The following is an 18378-nucleotide window of genomic DNA, read 5'->3' as shown; positions in this document are numbered from 1 at the left end:
TGACATTCTCTCTCCAAGAAAAAGAAAAAGTCTAACAGCCTAGCAGACAGGAAGAAAGGCTGGAAGTCCAAAGGAGCTCAATACCTTCGGTTCTCTGAACCTCCCCCCTTGTTTTTTGGCAGAGCACCTTTTCAGCTAGAAATAGCTCCTTTATGAACCAAGATCTCGCTCCCACTTTGACTCAGGGAAAGTTTGGGGTTTAAAACTCTACAGAATCTCTACAGAGGTATGTCACCATAACTTTATGAAGTTCTAACAAAAACCTACAAGTGCGCAGCTGCCCTCCTACCTCATCCATGAGAGCAGGAAACCCTAAAGCAGAAGTAAATTAAGTTACTAACAAGCGTCAAATGGGAGTTTGCGGTACCTTTAAAACTAACTCTTTCACCGCTGCTATTCGGAATGTCATCAGTTGTTCTCTCTTTTTTTAACAAAGGGGAAGGGAGAGAGATCCTGGTAAATCACGAGCTTTGGGGCTGGTGCGAAGCCTCTTACCTGCTCTTCAGGAAAAAAAGGCTCCCTTCGTCCCTCCTTTCCGGCCCTGCCTACCTTTCTGCCCCGAAAAGAGTCACCATCTCAGTCTCGGGGGAGGCCGTGGGGAGATATGATCTTGTCGCGTCTGGCCTAAATATGCCGCGGAAGAAAAGTGCAGACGAACGCGAAACCGGTTTATTTGGTTCCCGAGGGCTGGCAAGGCATCAGAGAACCATTCGCCAGGCTGCGGCAAGAAGAAGAAGAAGAAACGCAGAGCGCGTTCCCTTCCCAGGGCCGAGAAGGAAGGCGAAACTTACATGTTCACATTACTCGGTGCGCGCAACCATCCTCTCCTGCCCAGGGCTGGCTGGCACTCTTCCTCCTCCTCGGGCTTTTCTACCTCTCCGTGGACAAGTTCACGAGCGCAGCTGCTTCATCCCCCTCAGGGCTTCCCTCCACGCGCAAAGTTGGCGGTATACCGGCTCGCGCCTCTTCCCCGCCTGAGGGGCAGGCTAAAAAATAAAATAAAAAACCAAAAAGAAAGCGGCACAAAACACCGCAGCGGAAACTTTGAGCGGCGGCAGCAGCTGCAGCTGCGTCTCTTCTGAAGGCGAAGGAGCCCCACACAACAAGGCGGAAAGGGCTTCTTTGCACCACGTTCCCGCCCAGTGGGGCGACTCCCGCGCAGGGCCGAGACCTAGAGGCCGGCCGCTCAGGTGGCTGCCGCGCCTCAAGATTCGCCTGTGGGGCTCCCGGGCGGGCTCCGGCTGGCCCCCTCTCGCCTCAGGAGGCCGGCCTACGACGCTCAGCCCCACCCTAGAGCGGCGGGGGCGGCCGGAGGGAGGGAAGGGACCCAAAAGTTTCTCAAGCACCGCCGCCGCGCAGCTTCACACACGAGCCGACACGCTGGAATCTCCTTTTCAATGAGAAGCACGTGCTGGAAACTGTGGGGGTGGGGGAGTTCTGCAGTTTCTGCCCCAGGTTCACCAGCCTGACTTCCAAAGGCCCTGAGACATGTGCGTTAGGAAAATCACGCGAAGGCGTCTTTTACGCTTCCGAGGAAAGCTGCACCTGTTGACATTTTGCATTTGGCCTGGGCAAAAATCGAATCTGGAATGGTTTCGACGGGGACCTTAGGAGTCAGCTCCTAGGGGCCGAAATCCCTTTGCAAACCCGCCCCCCCCAATATATTTGAGGGATCCGCCCCGCCCCCCGCTAGTTAAAAGGTACTGTATTGCCATTCAAATAGTGTGGGTGTGCCACGTCAAGAGATCAATAGTGTGAGCCCCTCCCTATTTTATTCAAGTCGGCACCCTTGACGGAGACCCCCAAATCGTCATCAAATGACAGAGCCATGCTCATGGGTTGCATCATGAAAAGCATTAACCTGATACTTTTCCGTGGCTCCATAGCACAAAAACAGAGCCACGGGGAGGATCCCCACGCATCCTTGAGATTTTTACTCAGGATCACTTTTTGGACTATGGTGGCACCCCAGAATACTGGGGCTGTGATTTTTTGCATGAGCATGGAAATGAGTTTTTATTTGATGGTAAGTTTGCGCAGCTTCCATGTAAATCTCTCGAAGGACCGTGTAGATTCAGCTTTTCCTCTTTCCTTCTGTTTCTCATAAGTTATTCAAGGAGGCACAGCGTTACTGGCAGAAAAACAAGTGGCAATTTCATTCATATGTGGTACGTGCCATACACTTCCATTGGATGGTTTAACTGAAACATACATGTTCATCCCCTTGCAACTGCTGTGTTAAGTGAATATTGCCGTGTGTGACACGATAATCAGAAATTTAACATCACTGAGTTTTCATATTGCATCTAACCTTACTGTACACTGCTTAGGAGCTACAGTGTTAAGTGGTATATAGATAGATGGTTGAAGAAAATAATTTAAGATACGCGCGCACACCCCTGCAAGTCACCAAGTGATGAACTCTCAAGCAATGAACATGCATTTGTGAATCAGCATGATTAATTTGTTTCACAATCACTGGCCATGTGCCAGCTGCACTAACTCAGGATCTATCAACATTCTGCTAGGATCAAAGGGACATACATTTCCTCCCCCATGCATGCACACTTCCTGGGAACAGAAGGTTGACTTCAGGTTGAGTCACTGAGGGACACCCTATTCAAGAAGCAATGCATAGGATATGATAATGAGCCTGAAGAATTTCATGACCAATGTTCCAGACTGAAAAACTTGAGAAGAAAAATCCATAATCTGCTAACAGTATGTCCAGCCTGCCCCCTGCCTCCAAATTAACTGTAAATCCAAAATCTGTTTGCTCTGTCTACACACAGACACTATCTATAGTGTATATTGGGCTGGCTATTGCTAGTGATTAGTGTTATTGCTAATTATGGTTATTTATAAATTTTATTATTATACTGTTTGTGGTTTTTGATATATTATTGCTTTGTAAATTATTTGCTGGAAGCAGCCTTGAGAAGCTCCAACCCTAAAAGGAGGCCTATAAATATATAGTCCTGTGCATATTTCAGTGAACACCACATGCATTTCAGTAGTATGACTTTTTTATTTGTTTGTTGCATTTATATGCCACCTTTTTCTCAACGGAGCTCAAGGTGGCTTACTTACATAGTTCTCCCGTTCCTCATTTAATCCCCACAACAACCCTGTGAGGTGGGTTAGGCTGAGAGGCAGTGACTGGCCTGAGGTCATCCAGTGAGCTTCATGGCCTAGTGGGAAATAGAACCCTGGTCTCCCAGGTCCTAGTCCAACACTAAAACCACTGGACCACCGTTGGCTCCAAGTTCACTAGCTGTCATTTTGGATTGGTTTAGCACATCTAAAAAACAAAACAAAAACATGACCCCAGCTTCAGAGGTTTCCCCTTCAGCTTAAAATAATAGTGTTTATATAGTGTTTATATACTCTAATCAAGCACCAGTACCATTATAATTCATTATTGCATGATGATTGCAGAGGTGACATCCTAGTTAAAAGCACTAGATGAGTACCTTATCACTCCTTACCATTGTGTGTGTACTGTACTGGTCTTAAGGCGGAAACCCATGGTTGGGTCACAGCCTCACCTAAAGTGGGTTGCAGCAACAACACTACCTATACAGAAATTGATGGTGTAAAATTAAAAAGTGGGTTCACCAAATGTACGTTTGAGCTTCGGATGGGTTCTGAAAAGACTGAAGACTACTAATGTACTAGCTGCCACAGAGTTTTCAAAAAAGAGAAATACTTTGTCCCCCGTGCTCCTAAAGAAGTGCTCCAGAAGCAAAATTAATACAGATGCAATTAAAACTTTTTTTTTTATTGAGCTTCTTTGTCCTCCTAGATATTTTGGCTGCTATTCTTTTTAATGCACACTGGAAGGAATAGCAGGATATTATTTTATGTAGATAAATAAAAAGCTGTGGACTGCTACACTAGTCGTGCTTGTCTGGCAGGAAGCAAGCCACACTTTCAGTTATCAGTTGCAGATGTCAACAGACTGTAGATGTAGATTTAGAAACCTAAAGTTCGTCTAGCATTGAATGCTAGGCATAACAGTATGTGGGACATAGTGGTTAAAGATCTCATGCATTTGTGAAGGTGTGCGTTGTGCCCCCCCCCCCCCGAGCATTAGATGATGCTGTGTTTGTTCCTGGAAACTGGAATACTGAGTCAAGAGTTGGCAACCATCCATCTTCATAGGATGGGTTTGCAGCATCCCTCTGGATCTTTTCTTGATCTGCTGCAAGAATAAGAGCAGTGATATGAAGATCCAAACTTTTTAAGCACCTGAGACCAGTCCCCAATTCCCTGTTCATACGAGTGGTCTGCTTATGTCAACAGAGTAACATCTGGGCAACAAATTCACATGAGATTGTGTTCATCTGGCAAGAACTCGAAGTGTCACACTTTTGAAGTTCACAGTTCTGTGATCTGTGAGTTGGTGACTCCGAAGTTATACTATTCACACCATACACCGAGGGTACCTTGAAGCCCTGCCTCCTCTTAATTGCTTAGAGCCCTCTACACACAAATAAACAAATGCAGCCTAATAACATGTCTTTAACATAACAATTACCCATATTCAAACATACACTTAAATTCATGTGATTGTGTCATCATGGGGTTATGTGGATGCTTTGTGAAATATATAACTGCCACCCAATCTTAGAGTGCTTTCTGGGACTGTTGCTGTTGGATCAAGACTCTCTTGCTTGTTCCCTACTTGGCTTCTACTGGAGAACATTCCACTCTCTACTCCGGATGGATTAATTGCACTAGTGGAATTACAATTCTCCCCGTACAGCTGCCCACATAAAACCTGGTGCTCTTTCCTCAGCCACCTTTGGTCTTCTCATCTGCTTTTCACATGAGCCAAAAGTGAAACACCGGAGGTTTGGACCTCATCCTGCATTAAGTGCTCTAGAATATGCTTCAGAATCCTTTGCAATACAAGAGTTCTGCAAAAGATATATTTGGGTAAAAATGTTCCTTGACAATGGAACAGATAATAGACAATATTGCTGTAAAGAAAATATCACTCACTGCCCTCAAGTACCACTTAAGGAACAAACTAGTACAGCACATGCAGTTAAAAAATGTGATCCGCTTGCACCCTACATTAATTTGATTCTTACCAAATTGGTTATACCAGGTTTAACAAAAATCCAGTATATGCATTCAACTAACAGCATCAAATACAATTTGCACAAGCGCCTTCTCTCAATCATGCATAATAGCCTTCAATGGGAACTGTGCCCGCCACCTGGTTATTCAGCAGATTGCTTAGCAGAGGCCCTGTGGACATGATTCTTCTTTAAAAATAAATAAATAAGTGGATTGTGTGAAGTGTGAACATGTAAACGTTGCCTCTACATGTTTTGAGCACTCACAGAGCAGGCACAGTATATGCTGCTATCTGCAAAGTCCAGGGTAGGGGCTCATGCCTCTCGTCCTCCAAGCTTTTGCTCTCCCCAGCTGAACATATGAAATAGCACTTAAGTGTGACACTGTTGTTCCTGTACGTTCATTGGATTCTGTAAGAATTCTGAAATAAATTATGTTTGCATTGTTTTTGTTTCTAAGCTCTACAAGTAATCTGTGCAAAATAGCCTGAGAAAGAGGTAAAAAGCCAGTCAATCTTTGCACGTTTTAAAAACCAAGCATTAGATGAATTACTGAAAGGTTCATGCAGTTCATTTTCTGCATTGACTTTTCTTATTTTCCATTTTCTGAACAGATGTGGAAGTCTAGAAATATGCAAGGAAGGCTGACCTCAAAATATTTCCATCAGGGGTACATTAGCCGAAGCACTGGAAACCTCACGAGGAAAAGTCTTCTCAGTTCTGTGTTTTTAGCCCAGTTTAGCAGGACTGAGCAGCTTGGAAAGTCTGGATAAGTTTTAAATGAGCATCTCCAAATTTGGAAGACTATCCAAACCAAAACTAAACTCTAAAACCTTTGAAGTTCATTGCTATATTTTTGTGTGTATATTTTTGCTTTTACACTGGTAACAGTCTACAAGCCCCAATCATATTACAGGTCATTTGCAGCCAATTGATTCAAAGACTTGGGATGATGATAGTAATAGTAATAATCTACATTTCTGTATTAAAGATGGAAACTAAATGCCACATGTTAACATGGGGGGGGGGATCAACATGTAGCAAAGCCTTCTGACTCACAGTGCTTCATCCTGAAGGCAAAAGAAGTAGTTTTGGTTCCCGAGTAAATCCTTGTTGGCACTGTATGCCACTGGAATGAATAACTCTTATGAAGCAGTTCCAATCCATTGAAACGGATGGTAGTTTCCCCTATTGATTTCAGAAAAATTATGATTGCAGCTCATACTCTCCAGTTCTTCACTGGATGCACTTTATTACTTTTGCGTTTTTGTGGCTTAGGAAAATCCTGCCTCGGTGTAGGAGAGTGGATCAGTTGCCAGCTCCTGGTCCCTCCAGACCCACACCTCCGTGATATATTGATCCAAAATCTGCTGATCTCAGCACCTGTGGCTATGGGATCACATTATAAGTATGTAGCCATTTCCCGCATTTTGCAAACTTACAAGATGTATGGAAACAAAGCTCAGCAAGGGAAAGAAAACCATAGAAATCGTCAAGAGGTGCGCCTTGTGAATAATAATATTTGTGTTGGCTTTCACAAAGAGCAGTTGAATGTGGTGAATGGATGAAAGCCCTTTTTTCCCTTTAACAACAGAACTTGTTCTCTATTTTTACAGACAGACCATAAAAATAATAAAATAATAGTGGGGAAACTTAAGCAAGCTGATCATATCCCCATGTGTGAAACTTTGCTTATTATTAATAGACGCAGCAGCTAAACAGTCAGGAACTGCCAACTCTGCTCACAGCTGCTCTCTCCTCAGATGGGCTGGACCCCTCCTGCCCCTCACAGGGACATCGGTTCCACCTGCCCTGTGAGGAAGAACATCAGACCTTCTGGTCTAGAGGCAACTGGCCCTGTGATTCCACCTGAGAAGCTGGCAGATTCCAAGTAGGTTCCAGAAGGCCAAGGCCCCCACCCTGTAAGGTCAACAAATTCAGGCTGCCTTGTTGCCTCTACCCGGAATGTTGGTTCACCAAGCTATTTCTCAAGGACCCAGCAGTGCCTGTGAGCACTGTGAGCAACACTGCGTCAGATCCTCCCTCTCCAAGGGAACCTCAACAGGACCTACACATCAGCAACTCCATACCCTCCAACATCTCCTCTATGAAAATAGGGACGTCCTACCATACCCTCTGATGAAAATACAGTGGTACCTTGGGTTACAGATGCTTCAGGTTACAGACTCCACTAACCCGGAAGCAGTACCTTGCGTTGACTGTGCGGCAGCAGCAGGAGGCCCCATTAGCTAAAGTGGTACCTCAGGTTAAGAACAGTTTCAGGTTAAGAATGGACCTCCAAAACGAATTAAATTCTTAACCCGAGGTACCACTATAGAGACATCCTAAGCAAAAGTAGGACATTCCAGGATCAAATCAGAAACTAGGATGGCTTCTGTAAATCTGGGGCTGTCCCTGGAAAATAGGGACACTTGGAGCCTCTGCAAATGTGCCAATTGCTTGAAGCTCCTGTGCACAAGCACCTGCTCCTTTGTGTTCCTTTGTGCGCAGACCATGCTCAAAGCACCAACCAAAGAGAGCCGAGCTAGCTCAAGAATATGACATAGGAAGAGCTTCAGTCCTACTTTATACTTCTTCTTTGGTGATCACTCATAGCTGAGTAAGATTGTCTTCCATGAACATGGTCTTAACAGTGCGTCCATAAGTGGAGGCCAATTCTGGATCCACTATGAATGCTCTAAATATGAATTAACACAAAAACAAGGCTAATTTTGGCTTTTTTACTGGTCCCAGACAGCTAGGCACAACACCAATTGTGATGTTCCATCTCTGATTCATAAGATGGCTCCTTTGCTAAGGCTTGTACTCATGCAAACAGAAATTGGGTAATACAGTCTCTCTCCAGAATTTCAAAGTGTTTTTTATTTTTATTTTTTAAGGATTACGGGTTTGGAGGCAAACTTCTGTGTTTGGAAGTTTGCATTTTAATGCCAAGATTTAAGGAAGCCACTTTCTGAAAACTAAATCTTTCAAATATTTGTCCTCTTTTGAACAGAAGAGGTTGGATACAGACTTGCCCTCCCACAAATAGAAAGGCCTCACCTACCGTACTTAAGGAATGGGGTTTGTGATCAGGAGGGAGGGAAAATGTATGTGATCATATATTTTCACTAATTTCCCGTTCCCCGTCATGTTGCCCCTTATGTTTGTTATGAACCCAGAATCTAGCAGAAATCCAGACCTAGTGTCAGAAGCTGCAAGGGCACCAGATGGACAGCTAGGCCAGGCTCAAGGCTCAGAGCTGACCGTTGAAGCTAAAGAGACCATGGCACTAATTTGTCATGGTTTCATACTCTTGCATATTGGTTTCAGAGAAAGAATCCATTCCACATCACATCTAAATTAATAGCAAAACTCTGATTGCATTTTGTTGTTCTGGACTGCATAAATTCTAGCATTCCTTTTTTTAGACCTTTTCGTTAATTTTTGTCAGTGATCAACTGTCAACACTTCAGATTTCATACAGACCATCCTTTATCCTCATTCTGTTGGTCTTTGGAGCATTTGCAGAAAATTGCTCTCAAATGGCTTTCTACTGCCTGTTCATATTTACTGCTGAAGAGAAATATGTTCTAAAATGTATATATTCTGCTATATAGAATCTAAGACAACACTAAAATATTTCTTTGATTAGAGGAGAGCAGAATATAAGCAATTTTTGAAATTGGAAGCAAAAGGGTTAAATGATAGGCATTTGTTTAATAAATATATCCCACCTTTCTTGGTTGCAATCTAGGACTTCGTTTGTAGGAAGATTTAGGGTGGTTCCACGTATTACATGGCAAGAAATTCAGATTTGCTATGCGTCAAGTGTGTACACAATAGCACTATTGCCAATTAATAATTTGTCAGTGTGGTATGACTATAACTGCTCTGCTAGATACAGAAATATGCCTGATTTCTATTATTGCGTATTTCATCTTGGCTGTAGTCTAAACTTCCACAGAGCCTAATACATTTGTTTAGAGTACAATGTGGATAAATGCCAGACTGAACTATTTGTTTTCCATATACATGGCAATTGTTTTGATATCATGTCCTTGGCTGAGAGGCCAGATATTACTGACCTATCCCTCTCAATCTTCTGTTCTTGGGTAAAATGTTTTTTTTGTGTGTGTTTGATTGAAGTGTAACAAGAAGACTTTTTGATTGGTTCTAAATCACATGACATGTGTGGAATCCCATTCTTTAAATGAAATATCATCCTATTATGTCACTTCTTCCTTGCATGCATAGAGGAATATTGTTGGATAGTTAAAGCAATTGTTCATTAGGTGCTTTCCAGTCCCCAGAAAGCTGACATTTTGTGTGATTTCTTTGCAAGACATTAGATTCTGAGAACACAGGTATAAATTGAGTTCTACCCCACTTCATCTTACAAAAAAAATTTCCGTCTTATAAGGGCAAACAAGGAGACAGATATATGAACGCACATAATTGTGTTCTGTTATTATATTTTCCTCCAATCCTTATCAAAATGAGGACACTCTGTGGAGCTTCGGTGCATTTTACATTATCACAGATGGTCCCATAAAATGCACACACATAAACACAATCTTTCTCTGTTTTAGAATATAAAAAACAAATAAATAAAGAGTCTTGTGGCACCTTAAATATTTTATCAAATTTATAATCACACAAGGTCCCCAGTTGTTGTTGGACTACAACTTCCATCATCCTTGAGCTCTGGCCTTGCTAGCTAGGGATGATGGGAGTTGTAGTTCAACAAATCTGGGTACCCAAGGTTGAGAAAGGCTGACTTAGATGCATGTAGAGCTATCCTGGTTTCTCTCTGTGTGGTTTTTTTTAGGTGGGGGGAATTGTAAACAGTGATGTCAATGGGAGCTGAAAGACATTTTCTCTATCTTAGGGTGAAGATTTCCTTACATTGTGTGGTTTCTTGGATGCTTTCCATGTCTACACCTCAAACAGTGTTGGAAGAAGCTTCCACAAGAACATCATTACTACAGTGGTACCTCGGGTTAAGAACTTAATTCATTCTGGAGGTCCGTTCTTAACCTGAAACTGTTCTTAGCCTGAGGTACCACTCTAGCTAATGGGGCCTCCCGCTGCCCCCGCACAGCCGCCTCACGATTTCTGTTCTCATCCTGAAGCAAAGTTCTTAACCCGAGGTACTATTTCTGGGTTAGTGGAGTCTGTAACCTGAAGCGTCTGTAACCCGAGCTACCACTGTACTTCCTTCAGAAATTCAATGAAACAAATATAATTTTTTTAAAAAAAACAAAAACATTCCCAGTAGTCTGCACTGTTATTTTACATTTTATTTTTACATTAACCCAGCAACATCCTAAACTTTAACTTTTTAATCTCCCTGCCCATCCCCCTCAATTGCTGGCTCACTGCCCCCCTCCCAAATAGCTGGGTGATCTTCACTAAGATTGCAGCTGGGGAAGGAAAGGTTAACCCTCCCCGCCCCAGTGTGCTGTCTACAATGTCCCCCCACCTCTGGTAACTTTAAACAGCCCTTATAAAATCATCCTTGAATTATTAGTATGGAAAATTGGAGAAGACAGATAGACAAGAATAATAATTAAAGATGGCTGCGTGATTATCAACTAGATGAACTCTCTTGGAAGCGTGCAATTTATTATCCTACCCAGTTTTTCCAGAGCTCATTCTGTTGTGTCCCAGACAGTTGTTTCCATTTATTAAATTAAGGCAGAGATTGAATAATTGTAACATCCTGAACTCAGCTTTTGTGCTGGAACAGAAAGGCACACTTAAAAAGCTTAACTTTGTCTGGCTTTGGTGCATTTTTGTTTAAGTATAGAAGAGATGCATATGATAATCAGGACCTTGGGATCTTGTTCAGTTTTTGTTTTGCATAATGTCGCTAATGATAGACTACTGATTTTTTTTAAAAAACCAAAACTCTATGAAAGATTTAAATATCCCTTTGAGGTAAATATTTTATGATATCTTCAAAAGAAAACTGCAGAGAAGAAGAAAAATGTTTACAGATGTAAACTACTCTGATTTTGTTTACAGAACATGGTGATCAGGATTCATTTTATCCAGTGGATGAGGTCAAGTAGCCTTAGGGTGGTCTTGCATGTAATTTCACCACAAAGAAATCTGTGGTAGTTTGTATGCATGGTGTTTTCCACAGCTGAAGATGAATATCAAAGGCTTTTGTTTCCAGCAAAGTCTCACCACATCATAAGTGAAAACAAGTCATGGTATATCAGTTAGTGTGTTACTGGAAAATGATCCTTTCAGACATATATATATCATATGGGTTGATTGCGTTGGAAGCTGTTGACAGCTCCAGGAGAAACAACAGGGACTCATTCCCACTGTCTACTCCCTGGCAAAAGTCACCCACCAACGTGACCAAAGGATCTGGCTATCAGTTTCATGCAAGGAAGCTTGGAGTTGAGCTGCTACCACAAACACCATGCTCAGAAATGAGAAATTAATTCTCAGTTGATACAGATGCTTACCTAAAAGCACAGAGTTCAGTGAATGTGCTTTTTCTCCAGCAGAGGCACCACTGTGCTTCCTTTAAATGTGATGGTGCGATGATGGGCGCGGCGGCATTTTTTCCTCTCACGCCGTTGGGCCCGCTCTCACTTAGATAAATTGCCCCCACCTCCCTGAACAACCCTTTACCCTAAGATTTCTTTTCTTTTCCTCTTGAAATTCTAGCCCAGAGTATCCTGCAGGGGACCTTTGTGATGGGATATTTAGTAAGCTGGAGTCTCAGACAGGTTTTTTTTAAATAAACAATAAAGATTTATTTAAGGCAAGATAGTATACAACACAAATGGATTAAACTTAGGTTACTTCAGGCATACAGTACGATTACACTTTAATTTGTCCTCAGTTGTTTTGCGTTGTAGGTTTGGTTCCTTTAAACGGTGATATTTTCTTTCAGTTATCCACCCCCTTTAACAATCCAGCTCCTGAGGTACGTTAAGCAATAGACCCAAGGGCTCTCCATACTCCCTCCCTTCACTGGGTTTGGGAGTTTCTTCTTTTCCTTAGAAGAATCTCTCCCCTCCAGACAAATCTAGTCCCAAGCCCCAAGTAGGCTGTTCCTTTCCAGCTCCTACTTCTCCTGGCTCAACCTCTGCCTCCCAGTAAAATTCTGGTCTATTCCTCCTACAGGACACCACACTCTGTCCTTCACAATACACTCAGAGTGGAAGTTATTTATTTTCCCATAAGCAACTCTTTCTCACATTCACTCTTTCTACCTCAACCTGTCTCCAAACCTGTCTCCCTACCTATCTCCCAACCTCTATTTCAACCCACTTCAACCAACCCTCTCAACCAACTCACAACTGTCTCTCAAATCCCCTCCTTTTAAACTCTCCCTTCTGGAACCACGACCAATCAGAGGCTGCTGTTCATTAACCATTTGCTTGCAGGGAAAGAAAGAAAAGAAAGAAAGAAACACTTTTTGATCCAACCGGTCCAGCAAAACCCAACTTTTTCGTCACAGATGGGACCACATGTTTAACAAGAAACATGTTAATTATTCCTGCCAGGGCCGGCCTACCCATGAGGCAGGGTGAAGCAGCTGTCTCAGGTAGCAGAAGTCATCAAAAGCACTGCTCTGCTCCCCCCACCACTTACCCTGCTGCTTCTGCCACTGGCCAGAACTTGCCATCACTCAACCTAGGTATGGGATGCTTGGGCAAGGGCAGCAGGGTGGCAGCGGCAGCAGCAGCAGCAGACAGAGTGGCTATTTACAAAGAGGATTTCTGAAAACTCTTGTCTGCTGAATTTTAAAACATATCTGCAATGAACACATGGCTCACAGCTCAATTTCTTGTCTGAAGGGGACCACAGAAATGTAGGTCCAGAGATTTCCATGATTCCCAGGAATATGGGCCAAAGGCTCATTTTGTTTCAAAAACAAGCTTATCAACTTTAAATAATTTTGATTGAATTTGGGAAAGGAAGAAAAAATAAAACCATCTGGAGAAACACTGCAGAAAAGAAGAATGCGTAAACTCCTTAATTTATGTAAACACAGTCTGATTTAAACTTATTAAAGTTTTAAAAAGTGATAGAATATATTGGGCATCTCATAAGGGTAATGAATTTGACAGCTTGCTGCTCTGAACAGCCAAGAACAATATTTGCCCTGTTTTACAAGCCTATCCCTTTCTAGGTGATGAGAACTGGCACAGTAACCATCAAGTCTTGTCCTGGATCTCCAAATTCTGTGACTTGTTTGTTTGTGAGAATATAATTTTTGTTGCTGCTGCTGTAAGACACTTAGTTTCCTTTCTTTCTTTTCTTTCCTCCAGAAGAGCAACTCTTCTGGCAAAAACAGGGGAAAGAGCATGACTTTTCTTTTTTCTTTTTCCTGCACAAGGAAGAAGAACAGTACAGGGTGGGTGGTCAGCACAAAAGGCCCCTCTCCATGGAAACGACATCAAGAGTGAAACATCCTTATAGAAAATGTCACTATCCACAACACAAGATTTTGACCACCAGTTAACTGCCAGCCTTTTGTCTGTGTTGGGATGACAGGAGATTTTGCAGATGTGCAATTCCAAGACTGGAAAAGAAATAGTGAGGAAACCACTTTAAAATGTCAGTGAAAAGCATTAACGGTGATTAACAAGGTTAATGATTATCACCATTATATTTGGTGCCTATTGATGCCTCTTTTCTGGACTGACCAATGAAAAATAAAATTACTAGTATTAAGTATGTTTGATCTACATTTGTAATAGTTCTAGCAAATTTTATACCAGCTACTATGCACAGACCTCAATGATCTGTGGTCCTTCTGGGCAGGAACAGGAAACTGTGTGTGCCTAGTAGTTATGGCATAGTCAGCCCTGCACTCCTAGCTATGCTGCCTCACCCAATGTTGCTGTCATCTCCCCCAATCAACAAGATGAGCAGAAAAACCAAGTCAGAGGACTAGAATCAAGGCCAACTCTGCCATTAGGCAGCATGAGGCAGCTGCCTCAGGCAACGGATTTTCAAGGCTATGACAAGTTGGCAATTATTTATTTATTTGATTAGTATTTTTTGATTCTTAGGGCCAAGAAGAGCCCTGCACCTGATGAGGTTAGCATAAGCACTGCCATTTGGGTTTTCACCTACCTCATAGCAATCATGACAACTTTGTAAGGTGGGTAAGCATTGGGTAAGCCTAGTTGGAGGGAGAGGTTGTAGCCTCTGGTTGCCCCTTCATGAGTAAGGGTATTCTGTTAAAAGGATCCAGGAGGAGTGATCCCTGTCCTATGCCCAGACAGGGGATAGGGCCATACCACTCCTCCAACAGGAATTGCTTGGGGGACACACAGATTTGACATAGGTCACAGGACGTGTGTCATCCCCCACCCCACCCCGGCTTCACCCGTAGAAACACTCCCAGCCGATGGGCAGGAGTGATATGTGCAGTTGCTTATCCCAATACTTATGGCCAAACCCATCTGTAACCAATAAAGTTGTGGCCTTATTTGATCCCAAACCAATATCCTGTGTGGTGTCTGGTTATTTACAGGGTGGTCACGGGGCCTCGATACACAAGTTAGCAAGTATTTATTTGATTAGTATTATTCGATTCTTAGGGCCAAGAAGAGCCCTGTACCTGATGAGGTTAATATAAGCAGAGAGTGGGGCACACCTCAAATGGGAAATGCTGGCCCTGATAAGAGTGGAACTTTCTAGCATTTGTGACTTGTGGCACATTTGCCCATAGGTGTTTTGGTCACTAAATAGATGCACGTGTTACTTTGTCCCTCCTTGCCCAGGCTGTTGTGGAGATGCTGTAAAACAACATATCAGGTTAGAATCAGAGGTAGAAACTGTGACCCTCCAGATATGAACATAGGAAGATGCCTTAGTATATATTGAGTCAAATTATTAGTCCATCTAACTGAGTTTTGTCTGTCTAACTGGCAGTGCCTGTCTAGGATTTCCAACTGGTCAATCAGTGTTACCTAGCATGGCCAATGGCCAGGAATGAAGGGAGTTGCAGTCCAGCAACATCTGGAGGTCCTCAGGTTAGCGCCCCCCCCCCGTGTTAAATACTCCTGTCATTTGCAAAACAAACCCATCTTGAATATTATTATTTCATTTGATTGTTTTTATAGCTATGGTTGTGTTTTTATTTCCATCTACATTCAGCATGAGTAATAAAGTCAACTAATGTTTGGCTTCTAGACTATAAAGAAATGATGTGATTGACAAATAATAATAATGCTATTGACTCTCCTCTCTCGGAGCTGTTTGATTTGGATCACTTGGGTGGTGGTGGTTCAATTCTTGCATGTGCCAGGCAGGAAACAGTTTCATTGCAGACTGGGTCAGGTCAGGCTTGGGTGTTGACTTCCCAAAACTTGCAGCATGGAGAAGGACTGATAAACTTTGCTTCCGAAAAGCATTCTTTCTGATTGTGCGACATACAGAATCCGCTGACAGTGGGATGGGTGTTTTTTCCTTCCAGCCTTTTTTTTTTTTTTGCAGAGCCAGGTGAGAACGAGAAGAAGATGTGAAACGCTGCCTGATGTGGCATTGCTCTAAGTCGAAATGGCAAAAGGCTATCTAGTTAGCATCCAGCACTCTGTAGCACACCCTGAAGCTATTTAGGGAGCTCTATAGGCACCTTTCGAACCCATGACACCGAGATTAAGATTCTAATGCTCTACCAACTCATTAACATTTTTTCTCTTACAATTATTTCTTTTTCTTCTTGCAGCAAGCGCAATAACAGAAAATATAGAGACATAACCTCATCAAAGTTAAGTAGCTGGAAATACTCATACCCCTCCAAATTTCTCTGAAGAAAATACAGTAGGGATGTCCCATTCCATAATGGTAATTTTACTATTTCTACCCCACATATCTTACTGGGTTGCCCCAGCCACTCTGGGCAGCTTCCAACATACAGTGGTACCTCGGGTTACATACGCTTCAGGTTACAGACTCCGCTAACCCAGAAATAGTACCTCCGGTTAAGAACTTTACCTCAAGATGAGAACAGAAATTGCGTGGCGGCAGCGGGAGGCCCCATTAGCTAAAGTGGTGCTTCAGGTTAAGAACAGTTTCAGGTTAAGAACTGACCTCCGGAATGAAGTAAGTACATAACCAGAGGTACCACCGTATATTAAAACATAATAAAATATTAAACTTTTTTTTTAAAAAAAAAACTTCCCTATTCAGGATTGCTTTCAGATGGCTCGGGGGCTGAATAATTCCATACCCTACAACATTTCTCCAATGAAAATAGGGACATCCTAAGGAAAATTGGGACATTCAGAAACTGGGATGGCTTCTCCAGATCAGCAATGTCCTTGGAAAATAGGGACACTTAGAGGGTCTGAATACTTTGTTTAAATGGAAGAGGTTGAAACGGAAATCTTATGTACAGTTACTTGGAAGTAAGTTCCCCCAGGGAACTTAATGTGATGTACTCCCAAGTAAATGGGCCTGGATTGCACTGTTTAACATATCTTTTAGCTCTCCTACTGATAGAAGTTATTTTCAAAGTGCTTGACTTTGACTGGACGGTGCCTTAGGGTTGCAAATTGACCCCAGCTAGGGAAAGGAAAACAGGAAAGGAAACATAATTAGTATATTAAAAAAAAAAGAACTTAGGAACTTCCCACGTAGTATAATGGATCAGCTTTATTTGTATCAGGTCTAGCAGGAATTTAATACATGTTTGTGCATAAAGACATACTGTAAGTTGTCAGCTTGCAATGGTGCTGGAATCCTGGGGTACAATCCTAACAAACTTAAGCATTTTAAATCTCCATTGATTTAAGGGGACATTGGAATTAACAAGACTTTGAAATTTTGCTGGTTTCTTTCCTGGGGTTTCCCTCCAATTAGTGGTACTGTATCTAAAGTTTTCCTTCCTTTGGCAGACAAGAGCTTCTTCCATCTTTGGAACTAATTCACAATGCCCATTCCTTAAAAAAACAAAACAAAAACCTCCCTCAGTAATAGTGGTTTGTATGATTGGGCTGCAGCTGGTGGCTTTGTGACCCTTATGATTTTTTTCTCTTCCAAACCTGCACAATGTATGAAATATGGAAAACTGTTGAAGCTAAAGCAGAGCATACGCCCACCACCCCTGCTTTTGTTTTACTATGGTTGATCTTATGAGGGGTTGATTTAACTAATTTCATGAGGTTCGGCTAACAAATAAAATGGTTTTGTTCATTCAGATTCTCAGGAAGGGTCAAAGGCCTGCCTTCAAGTGTAAGTTGCCAGGAGCTGTGAGGAGACAGTGTGTGTTATGTTGTGTGTGTGTGTGTGTGTGTGTGTCTGTCTGTGTTTTAAAGAAACCAATGCTTTGCGGTGCCAAATGTATCATGCATATGATCTTACAGCAAAGAATCATGACCTTGTGGGGGTGGGGAATCAATTTATTATTATTATTTTTGAATGGCACTGTATGGTAGCAGCCAAAATTAATGCATATTTTTGAATTTTACAATATATAGTCCTCCTTTGCTAGCCTTTTTCAGCAACTATCTGAGACACAGTACAGTGATTGTAAAGAGAGCCTCCCTAGTATTATCTTTTCCATGTTTCTTACCCTCCCTTTTGTTTTGGTTTGAATGAAGGCTTTGCTCGTGCCCCAATGCCACCCTGTTCCAACAGATGCTCTGTGTGTCTTTCTATTCCTCCGACTCTTCTCTTTTCAAAGAAGAATCATAGTTCTTCAAAGGTCCAGTCATCTTGCCACCATCAGACAAAGCTTCTTATATAATTTGTACTTTCCCAAGGAGTCGACAATGTCTTATTTCCGCCCCCAGGACATACATTCCATGGCGGGACAGGAGGCAAATGCGAGCCTTTGTATGTTACATTTAATTGGAACCTTGAAAAATCAGCAGGCTGGGAACCTCAAGATCCTGGTGTGAAACATATTTGGGGATGTGTGGCAAAGACTGAGAGTTTGAATCCTTCCTCTTTGTTCCTTGAACATCTCTCTAAAATTAGAGGGGTTTGAGACATAAAGTGTGTACCAAGGCCTCTTTTACCATGCAATGCTGTCAGTCACTGCTGCCACTTAGGAGCTAGTTCCCAACCTTTAGGAATGGTTCCTCAAGCTACTGTTCGAGGCAGCTTCTGGGGAAGTGATGGTTTGGCTCTCCTCTCCTCTGCTCAAGGGCATGTGTGCCCTTCCTGTTTGGATCTCTCCTCCATGTCTGTCTATAGCAGGGGTAGCTAATCTCAGGGCCAGGGATCAAACACTGCCCACTTCAGGCTTTTCTGTGTGTCCCTTGGATTTTTCCCCAGGCCCCCTGCCTCAGCAATCTTG

General features: G+C 42.6%; 2 protein-coding genes across 13 annotated transcripts in view; one reads left to right on the top strand and one right to left on the bottom strand.

Annotated features, from left to right (window-relative positions):
* ADGRG6 (adhesion G protein-coupled receptor G6) overlaps nt 1-1489 on the bottom strand; it is a 100964-nt gene extending 99475 nt beyond the window's left edge. For 4 of the 12 annotated variants that reach the window (XM_083496251.1, XM_083496242.1, XM_083496243.1 and 1 more), the window contains exon 1: nt 550-1229. In XM_083496251.1, coding sequence (XP_083352377.1) covers nt 550-575 — 26 coding nt within the window. In that variant the 5' untranslated portion in view covers nt 576-1229. Of the gene's footprint in view, nt 1-495 lie in introns of all 12 variants that reach the window. The other 8 variants (XM_083496247.1, XM_083496245.1, XM_083496250.1 and 5 more) reach the window with 5 other exon arrangements.
* The window catches only part of LOC310703734 (craniofacial development protein 2-like), a 609970-nt gene that overhangs the window by 114866 nt on the left and 476726 nt on the right, over nt 1-18378 (top strand). The window lies entirely within an intron of this gene.

This window comes from Podarcis liolepis, assembly GCF_965112155.1.
Source record: "Podarcis liolepis genome assembly, chromosome: 3".
Taxonomy (NCBI): domain Eukaryota; kingdom Metazoa; phylum Chordata; class Lepidosauria; order Squamata; family Lacertidae; genus Podarcis; species Podarcis liolepis.
This window is presented reverse-complemented; position numbering and strand designations above follow the sequence as displayed.